This window comes from Chrysoperla carnea, chromosome 2 (genome assembly GCF_905475395.1).
Source record: "Chrysoperla carnea chromosome 2, inChrCarn1.1, whole genome shotgun sequence".
NCBI lineage: Eukaryota > Metazoa > Arthropoda > Insecta > Neuroptera > Chrysopidae > Chrysoperla > Chrysoperla carnea.
In genome coordinates this window covers 56,748,888-56,760,078 of record NC_058338.1, presented here as the reverse complement: position 1 = coordinate 56,760,078, position 11,191 = coordinate 56,748,888, and the positions used below count along the sequence as shown (strand labels likewise).

Here is an 11,191-nt window from a genome sequence, read left to right as displayed (position 1 = left end):
CTTACTTCTTAAAACATTACAAAGCATTATATTTTTATATTGAAAGGTGAAAAAATAGTGTATTTTAATTATTTTAATATTGGCAGCAATCATATTTTTCATTTGCTGTTATATTTAAATAGGTACTTGTAATTATTTAGCTAAATTGAATTACAAATTTTAGTTCCTGATCTCTATCCAGAGGTTTTTTTTTTGTATATATCAAAATATTCTAACAAATATAAAAACTATGAAACAGAATTCAAATAAATTTTTCATCAACCCGAAATGTTGCTCAATGAAAAGAAAAGTGCTCGTTTATTTAGGTTTTGTTTTTCACAGCCAAATATTTCATTTATAGAAAAAGATATAATACATTTATGTGTCTTTCTGAAGAAGATAATATCATAGAAAAAAAAACCTATATACAGTTTGTACAATTTTACAAATGCAAGTGTTTTTATACAATAATTAGTATGTATGGCTTAAAAGCTTCACATCCAAACATGAAACGAAAAATCATACTAAAAAAAATTAAAATCACAATCTACTAATACGCAAACCCGAAGCGGAATCATGAAAACGATTAAGGGCAACATTTACGAAATAAAAACTAACTGTGTACACAGATAATTGAGCTAACATGAATATTTTTTAATTACATCTACCAATCACTAATTTATTATATTTTTTAAACCGAATTATCTTGATGTTTTTTTTAATTAAAAGTGAATTTATTTTTTTTCAGTGAGCAGCATCTTTTTTAAGTTGTTTAACAATACTCGACTACTTAAATGACTCAATTTATACCTTCGTTTTTTTGTTTTACACTTGTGGGGGAATGTAATTTTTAATTAAAGCTTTCTGTTACCAGCCGTTTAAACTCAAAATCATTACACGTACATTAGATAAATGATTTTTTTTTTATTATTATTTTATTATTTTCATAAAAATTTAATTAAACGGAAAAGAAAATTTATCTGAATTCTCTATAGTTTTTTTTTTTTTTTTTTAAATTTTTTAAAAATATTTTTTATTTTATTTATTTATTAACTCAACAAATTTTAACCTATTTTTTTAAATTCTATTTATTTTAATTTCCAAATTACATATATATTAACAAGAATATTTATTAATATGCAAAAATATTTATTTTTGATTAAGAATAATATTTTTATTTGATATTTTGTGCCATAAATGTGCGCTTCTGTATTCTCTTAAATTGGAGATATTATTTTTTATATGGTTCCAATTTTTTTATTGTTCCAAAATATGACATATATGTTTTGTAGGAGGCAATTTTAAAAAGGGGAAGAAAAGCCTACCTTCCAAAAATTTCAAAAAGTTACTTACTGTGGCACTATTTAAATATTACTTTTTTTCTAAAATTAGTCTAGTTATTAATGCAACAAAAGACGTATATTTTAATTAATTTATATAAGCGGAATGATCATGCAATTTAATAATTAATAAATATATGCTGCTCTATTCATATGAATTAATAATATTGATTATAATTGTTGAATATTCTTTTTAAAAATATGTAGGTATTTGTTTTTACTTATCGATCGTGTGGGTCCTTAATTCCACCAGCAAGTTCCTAAAATAATGCTTTCTAAAATGACGATACGAGATGGTTTTTGTGTTGATACAAAGCCAAAATACATAACAATTAATATTGCACTACCAAAACGTGCGCATGATCCATAGTGTAATTGTTATGTAATATATATAATCACGGCCGTGTTCTCTACCATGAAGACTTGAATAATTAAGTCTTCTACAAATTTTAAAAATTATGGCCGGAGTTTAAAAAATATTTTAATGACAACCCCACATTATATGATGTGGTTCACAAATCCCTTCCAAGGATTTACACCCCCGTATTGTTACAAATATATGATACAGCACTGTCATGTATGGTTGTACAAGCTGTCACTGTGAGAGGGGGTTGTGGTGGGGGAATACGTCGTGTCGATGATGTATTGTTGTTATAATAATGTGATGATTTACGCATGGATGTTGATGAAGACATCATAGCAACTGTTTCGTAATAACGTAAGCGGCCACAGCAACGACGTGATTTAATGATAGCCATAAATCCACGACGATATTTCTTATTAAAGAATGCGTATAAAATTGGATTTATACAAGAGTTTGATGCACCCAACCATTGTGCAATCGGTGTGGCAATTGGTAAAATTTCTTCTTCCCATATTTCAATATCACCTCCAAACTTAATTCGAGCAAATATTACATACAATGGTAACCATGATAAAACAAATAATATAACAACAGCCACTAACATTTTAACAACTTTTACTTTGGATTTTTGTTGCATACGTTCCATTTGGGCATCTTTAGTATCGGATGGTATATGCCGTTTCCAGACTTTAATCCATATTAATATGTAACACATTGTTATTAAAATCATTGGTAAAATATAACATAATACTAAATTTGCAATTAGAAAGTATAATGCACCATTTAATGAATCAGGCCATACTTCTAAACATAATTGTATTTCAGGTGCATCACTAAATATTACCACTAAATCAAAAAATAATGCCCATGGTATTGTTGTAATGAATGATATTAGCCATATCATGATAATTATGTTCCGAGCGCGACGTTTTGTGATTTGGCACTTTAATGGCCACCATATTGCAATGAATCTGCAACAAAAAGAAAAATGAATATTAATTTATTATTTTAAATTCCATTTTTAAGAAACATCTTGGGAAGGGGTAAATTTATATTAACAAGTTTGGAATCATCGAACATCGTCAAGTTTTCATCTACTTTAGTGCGAAATATGATATGAAATAAAAAATTGAATGGTGGAGATCACGGAATGACATATGTTTGGCTAGTCTGAGCGGTAATTTTAAGTCATAAATTTAAAATATTGTTCAAAAAAATTAAAAAACACACTATGTAACTATAATTTTAAAATAAGGTTTATTTCTATGGAGTATAGGGGGATCGATATATAAAAAATGAATAATTAAAGGGGAGAGAAAACACCTCACGCTTTGTAACATTGAAAGCCTGTGATTGCTCAGAAAGAATAGCTTTTTTATTTTATGACTTATCTAGTGAAACAGGACTTTTTTCGAATATATTTTTTTTTGAATCTCAGCCAATTTTGATATTAGGAAGTCCGATAAAAAACGGAATGGTACAGAATTATATCAGGTAAAACTTTTAACATTTAACGCTTTTTATTTAATGAACGACTTTCAAGTTCTATGAGGAAAAATGTTTATAATTTTCCATACCCCAATTTTCTAAAAGATTAACGTAGAAACTTTGACATGCTTTTTAACATCCTATCAAATACCAGTCAAAATCGGTTTTAATGACATCAGTTTCAACGACGAACAGATAATAATAACACAAATGAAAGGGCCATCCAATCCTTATAGAAAAACATACATTAATATATCGGCTGTAGCGATCAATATTCATTTACATTATGAGCAAATATATCACTTATAACGCTCAACAGTGAAACAAAATACCATCGTAAAATTATTTTGAACTGTATAAATTTTATTTTGAATCTTTTAAACTTTATTTTGGATCTCATTAACTCATATATCGTTTATAACGACCAATAGTTATTAGAATTAGTCAGAAATAACGAGCAACATGTGTCCATATACACATAATTTCACTTTAATATAAATATATTATATATGAGTTAATAAGGTCGTTATAACAAGTTAAGTTAAGACTGTTATTACAGCCAAGTTTTCAACAAGTTACTAAAAATTTGAAGGTATTTCTTGCAATAAAAAATGTGCATCAAAATTAATGCATGTATAATGCAAGTATTTTAAAATCAGGGACTTCCTGTTCAAATGATGGTTTAGAGTAGCACACTCAATACAATATTTATATTTTTTGAACATTTGTAAACTTATTTACATAAAATCAATAGATTAATTTTGATAAATAACAAAAAAATTGATTGTCTTTTTATTTGACTTTGTATGTAGGTGAAATGAATGTAGGTAAGCTGTAGGCTATATTATGTAAATGGGTTCCGTAACAATACTTTTATGATAAAATCATGCATTTAAACTCATTTTAGAATACTATTGAGCCCGAATAATGGAATTCTCGATCCTGATTTGGACACCTCATGTATCAATTGTTAGAATCCGTCAATAAACATTTCAAAATCTATTCTGATAATTTTCATATACATTTATTTCGAAATGTAACGATTAATAATCTTTTTTCTGAAATTTGAGCACCATGTATGCTCAAATATACAAAACCAAAAGCCCTTGATTAACTCCAAAAGGTTAGTTTTAAACATAAATTTAAGTTTATATACCTACATAGATTTTTGCTGAATAGTATGTCTCACTCTAAAATATGTAACATTACCATATTCTTTATAAAAATTTAATAGTAGTTTTACAAAACTAATAACAAAACAAATAAAATAAATTATAATTGCTCTATTAATTATTTTGTAAATTAATAATAAAAATTGTATTTCAGTAGTAAATACCTCTATTATTTTCTATGGCCACTTCCGAGGTCTATCCCTATATATATTATAAATGTGAAAGAAAGGATTTTTTTTTTTTTGTTACGCTTTCACGCAAAAACTATTGAATGGATTTAAATGATACTTAACAATAATAAAGCTCATACATCAGAATAACACATGAGCTATAATATTTATAAAGATATACTTAACAAAATTAAATTTAACCTGTCATTTTACTGCTCCATCTATAATTGTTATTTTAAACCATAAATGAAAGATTTCTGTAAAAATGGTAAACAAGATACAATTCATGGCCATCTGTTCTGATATATTCAATGAATAATGACTATTTTACATTTAAAATAACATTAAAAACTGTACATATATTTTACCTGTGAAAAAAATCCCTACCTCTATTTCGTATGTTATGGAAGAGGGGTAAGTGAGAGCAAGAGAGGCGAAAGCTATAACACGGTGGTTTTTACGAGTCTTGACTTTTAATCCCAGCGAAGCGGGTGGGTATCAAGCTAGTTTTTATATACGTTTGTGATATAAACAAACTCATAATAGACGAAACAAAATTAGATTCATCAACAAAAATCTTTATTTATGTCAATTATTTGGAAATTATTTTGATTCGTACGAACAATATAAGGATGATTCCCACTTGTTTTTATAAAAGAATGTATTAGTAAATGTTAAAAATATTATAAGATTGCGTGCTAAGTTTAAATAAGAAGAAATGAATGTACATTATCGCGGTCAATACGTTGTCCTGGTGGTCAATATCAGACATTTTATTCCTATAGCAACTATTTATTTCAATTTTATATAAAAAAAACTCAAGATTTCATTTAAATTATTTTTATTTTTTACGTGACCTCAAATATTGCCAGATGAAGTTGTAAATAAGAACGAAAAGTTGCAATATTTGACAATTTAACATTTGTTTTTATTCACTGCCCAAGTTCCTGATAAAGCCCCATCACAATTATTTATTATCATGGATGAAAGTAATTTTTCCAGTTGTTTCAATGTAGATTAAAAGAAAAGAACAAAATTAAAAAAATATTTTCCTCAAAAAATAGTATTGAAACTTAACAATTTTTGAAACATATTTAAATCCTTTTAATATTTTCGGTTTGAAATTATGAAAATAGCGCTCGACACTAAATGGCATATATTAAGACTCTATTTTTGAGTTGTTTTATCGAAGCCAACCTTTAAAAAACAAAGTACATTTTTATAGCACACAATTTAATTTAAGTAGTTCGATCTTTTAATTCTAATTTAAAATAATTTATATTTAGCAAAAATATAAAGTCGAATCAATTAAATTGTACCTTCTATTAGATTCGAAAACACACTTTAAAGTTAAAAAAGTTGGCCTCGATAAAACAACTCAAGTATAGCAAAAATCGAAGAAGTTGTGACTTATATTGGCATTATAGATATGTCACCAAAATATGTTAATTAAAATGAAGAGAGTAAGCAAGACATATTTTTTTTAAATTTTTGAATTCTACGTTCTTTGCAATCCAAAATGGCAATTTTTTAGGACAGTTCAGTCTTTTTTACGGGACAAGCTGGATTAGTTTTTTATCTTTTTTTACACAAACGGCACTGCTAAATGAAAATATCTTCTATCAAAATCATATAAATATTAACAAAAACGGTACTTTATTATATCATTCATTTGGATAAACATTAAATTTTGATTTATTTCAACTTTTTTACACAGTATAAAAGTTTACTATTAGTTTTAATAAAAAAGCCAGCCAGAATATTGTTTGGTAAAAAGTTTTTCTATATAAAATATTAATCCAATTTTTAATTTAAAATATCTTTATTTGTTTATATTTCTTGAAGATAACAAGAAACAGGTGTAATAATTTTCCACATTTATAAAGTATAATCTGATTCCAACGACATTCAAATTATTCATTTTTATATAAACTCTGCACTTCCGATTTTATATAAACTAATTAAACTTGAAATTTCTTCGAAGAAATCCACTTTCCCCCGGTGAAATATGCTTCGTTGATGAATATTGACATTAATTTTTAATGTCTATTTTATCATAGAGTTCTAAAAAATTGAAAGTCTAACATTAAGTTTTGAACTTCCATTACTAAATTTTTTTTTCCAAATATTACACTAATTTCGGTCGTGGTATTAGCAACGACAAAATTGTTAGGCAATTATATATTATAATACTAAAAGGGCATGAAAATGATTAAAAAATTACTTAAAATGATTATAAAATCTGAAAATTTCACAGATTTTGTCGGGAATGCGTGCTAGTAAACGCAGTTAACGCAAATTCTCTCATATGCCAGACCTACTTCATCCTTTTTATATCAAAATTTTAAATATTAAGAATCCAGCTGTTTTAAATCCAACTTGTTCGTGACGTTGTTAGCTCTTATACCGTAAAGCATTTTTATTGACCAAAAGTATCACCAAATCAATACATAATATATTTATTAAAAATGACGGTGCTATCTTTACATAGATTTAAAAACAGGTACAAAACATAATTTTTAAGAAGAATGCTTGGCATTAAAGGAAGTATTTACTATAATAATAAATATATAAACAGAACTTAGTAACAAGCCAGCAATGCATGTGAATATTACCGTATATAAAGGTGTACTATATGGAAAACGCAGGTGATATAGCATTCGTAGAGACATACATACATAACGGAAAACTAGGACAATTGAGGTTGTATATGCTGTTTCCAGGTTGTTGTGCTGCAAGATCGACGACCGGGTCAGGGCCGAACGTACGTTCATTGTAAATAGACTGTGTCTCAGACCACACTTACCACCCATTTTAAAACTGGAAAAGTGATTATCTCAAAAAGTACTAATATTTATTTAAAATAATCGGATACGATCTATTGAATGGCTTTTTTTCAACTTCAAGATGTATCCCGAGTTTCAGATCGGAAATCTTTTTTTAAGTATTTTTTATTGCAGTATTTGATTTACGAAAATTGCACGCATTTCTTACCATCTGTGTCACACAAAACTGGAGATATATGTATATATATTTTTTTTAATGTGTGATCTGAGACATAGTATATATAGGGTAACCTATTTTAATCGATGGACCCAAATATCTTCTAAAATATTAACACTACAAAAAAATGTTTCTAACAGAAATTATTCAAATTAAAGTGGGACATCATATTTTGGCGATTGATGTGATCGGCGTCTTCTGGGTCCTTTAATAGTTAACTCAGATTCTTAACAGTATGAGATAGAATAACACTTTAAATTAGAAAGTTGATCCTTATAAAAAAACTAACATTTTTCATGTAAAATATTTATTTTGAAAAATCGTTGGCTTTCGGAGCTCGCTCCGTTTCTAAAAATAGAATCCTCTTGACTTTGACCCCTGGCTACAACAATAAAGCCAAATTTAATGTAAAAATTTAATTGTAAGATCAAGACGATTCTATTTTTTAGAAACGGAGCTAGCTCTAGAAGCTAACGATTTTCGAAAAAATGTTTGAAATAAAAAATGTTAGTTTTTTATTAGTCTCAACTTTCTAATTTAAAGTTGATTGTGATGAAAGTGGGTTAAATTTCGAAAAATTTACAAAAGAATTTGCTATTTTATGAGGAATACATTTCTATTTTAAGTTACTTCTGGTCAGAAGTTAAAACATGTCCAATCGATCCAGGATGGGTGATTTACTAATAAGAGATTTCAAATTTCATATTCCATGATATATTTTGGAGTTAAGAGGGTGGGAGAACGTACGGGTGGATTGAGACACCCGATATAAATAAATATTATAACAAACCGAAAAGTGAAGTACTAGAATAGGAATGCATGCATCATCATCATCATAATCAGCTAACAACAGTGGAAAGAGAAGAGATAGACGACGAAGGAGAGTGAGAGAGTAATAAGTTCACCAGGTGAATTGTTGTAGTCGGTAGTACTACTAATGGTGGTAGTGTTTATGTGTGTATGTGTGTGTGTGACCTGCGACCTCGTGACCTAACTCTGACCTCATTACAGGTGCATCGTATGGTTTCTTCACCGATCGGTTCTGTGAGTGACTGAGGAACAATGGTATTGGTATGGGATAGAGAGAGTGGTTTAAATCAGATGGATGGAGTTGCTTATGTGTTTCTTGTGTTTTAGCTTTCTGTTTTATAATTATCTTACTTTTTTTTTTGTTAAATGTTATTTTTCACATATTCTTAAAAATATAATTTTTTTCTTTAAGATTACTTCCTATAAAGAACTTGCACTATTTTCTTAAAGTATATTTAGGTAATTTTTTTTAAAATTAATAATATCATTTTTTTTATTAATTATTAATGAAAAATAGTTATATTTTTGAATAAAAGAAACGGTAGTGACGTATTTACATCCGTTGAGGCATTGAACCAATCGGAATCACGCAAAATTCACATTTTTCAGCTTATTTCTATTACATTACAATATATTGAAAGCAAGTTAAGAAACAAATCATTTGTCATTCTGCATATTATTTATCATTTCTCCATGCGGTGGCGTTACAAAAACCGTTTTTTTGAATTGTATTACATGAAAAAACATTTAAAAAATACTTTTATACATGTTCTCTATTAAATCGAGAATACCGATTAGAAACTGACTTTGACTACTTTTCTTACATATCTAGATACAGAGATGGGAGATTTCCTAGATACAGAGATGGGCATAATTCGAATAAACAATAATTCACGAATAATTTATTCGCAAGTAGTATCCGCGAGTAAATTGCTCGACCACTTTTAAAATGACGGATTTATTCGGATAAATCCACGTAAAATATTTCAGGTTTTGTTTTTTTTTTTGTTGATACAAACAAAAGTCTTTTGTAATTATTATTTTTTGAGAAAGTTTAATAGGGTATCAATTCATTCATTACAAATTAATATATTTTAACTATGTCATTTTCAATACAAATTAAAGAATTCCAAAGAAAAGTCCAACTATTAAAAGTTTTGTAGTTTAGTATATATATTTAAACTGTACTGCTTGACGCTTACCAGGTAAGTTTTCTAGAAAATGTTATCATATTTTCCAAAATAATTCTTTGAATGCATACTTTTATTGTCATATCGTTTGAATGGAAAAGTTTATCTAAGTCATGTGGTGGACGACCCGATCATAGTTTTTGAATATTTTCGGACTCCGATGATTTGGCTTTCCAGATGAAAATATAAGCGATGAAACCACTATAAACCCCAGAATAGGTAAAATTTCCGTAAATGCCTACAAACAATTTAAATTACCGTTGACAGATTTTTATACTTTCGTATGATTAAAATAAAAAAATGTCAAGAACAAATTTTGTAATAAATAAAAGAAATAAAAAAAATTTCTGCCATTAAATTTGTATTCGTACTTATACAGAATGTTCCATTCATGCATTCTGTAATACGACGTATACAGGATAAATAAAATATTGAATAAATTTTCAAATAACAGTTGTTAATTTAAATTTTATTTTGGACTTTCGATGTTATCTAAAAATCAACTCGAGCTCGTAAATGTAAGAGATAAGCGATTAAAGATCACTTTAAGATAGAAAGTTGTTTCTCATAAAACAGCAAATAACGAAGAACTTTCTAGTAAATGAAGTAATCTTCTATCTTTAATTATTTACGGACTTGAGCTGTCATGTTAAGGGATTCCCTTTGAGTTCAACAACATTTGTTTGAAACATTTTTCAAATCAAACTTAACCCACAAAATATTGCTTATAAAAAGGCGGCTACGAACTTTTGGAACATACTGTATAAATTTCATATTTTGTGTATAGTACTTTTGTATACAATTTTTCGTATATATTTTTTAATATTTTTTTGTGACATAAACATTCTTTATCATACAAATAACACTCAACAAAAATAAACTTACTTGGCCTAAGATTTGTACATTTTTGTTGTCCTGAAAATACGAGAGTTAAATGTTATATATGAACTACGTTTTATAATAATTTGTCACTTTAAAGTTATTCACTATGCGTTTGTACCTGTACAAGATTTACATATAGTTTCTAAAAATAATATCATGTCGTACGTACGCATAATAGTAGAAAATAGTTTTTCTTATAAGTCACTCATACTAGACTATTTGTACAAACTGTAGGTGCTCAACCGACAGGTGAAACTAAATAAAAGCTTTTAAAGTATTAAAAAAATTATGTCATTATTCTTAGATAATTACTACAAAACTACAAAAAAAGTAATTAATATTTTAAACAACTCGCTGAAGGCACCATTAAAACATAAGCTTAAGTACTAAGTCTTATTTTAAGTTAAAAAACCAAGAAACAGATTTATTTTACACTGTTTCGACAAGCGAATACTTGACTAAATAATTTTTTGATTCTGTTATTTTCTTTAAGAATATAATTTTTAAGAATAAGAATTGCTGTTTGGGGAAAAACATTTTTTTGTTAGTTTTGTACTAATAACTTCGATGTAAATGTATTTGAAAGGGGCGCGTCCTCGGTATACGGAAGGGAACGGGTAAATTGAGAACAACGCCAAAGCTTGACAATATAATAATTTTAGTAAAATTATCAATCATTTTGAATTCCACAATGATTTACCAACCAATAATACAAGCTTGTATAAACGGCATTAGTATTCCTAGAATACGAATGTAGGTATACAAAAAAAAAAAAATATCTGTAATTGAGAAA

At 27.4% G+C, this 11,191-nt stretch overlaps 1 protein-coding gene across 1 annotated transcript in view; it reads right to left on the bottom strand.

Moving 5' to 3' along the window:
- Window positions 1–1,576: 1,576 nt before the first annotated feature.
- LOC123292797 (neuropeptide SIFamide receptor-like) overlaps window positions 1,577–11,191 on the bottom strand; it is a 249,783-nt gene continuing 240,168 nt past the window's right edge. Inside the window, exon 3 of the mRNA XM_044873512.1 lies at window positions 1,577–2,654. Coding sequence (XP_044729447.1) covers window positions 1,853–2,654 — 802 coding nt within the window. The 3' untranslated portion in view covers window positions 1,577–1,852. The remainder of the gene's footprint in view (window positions 2,655–11,191) is intronic.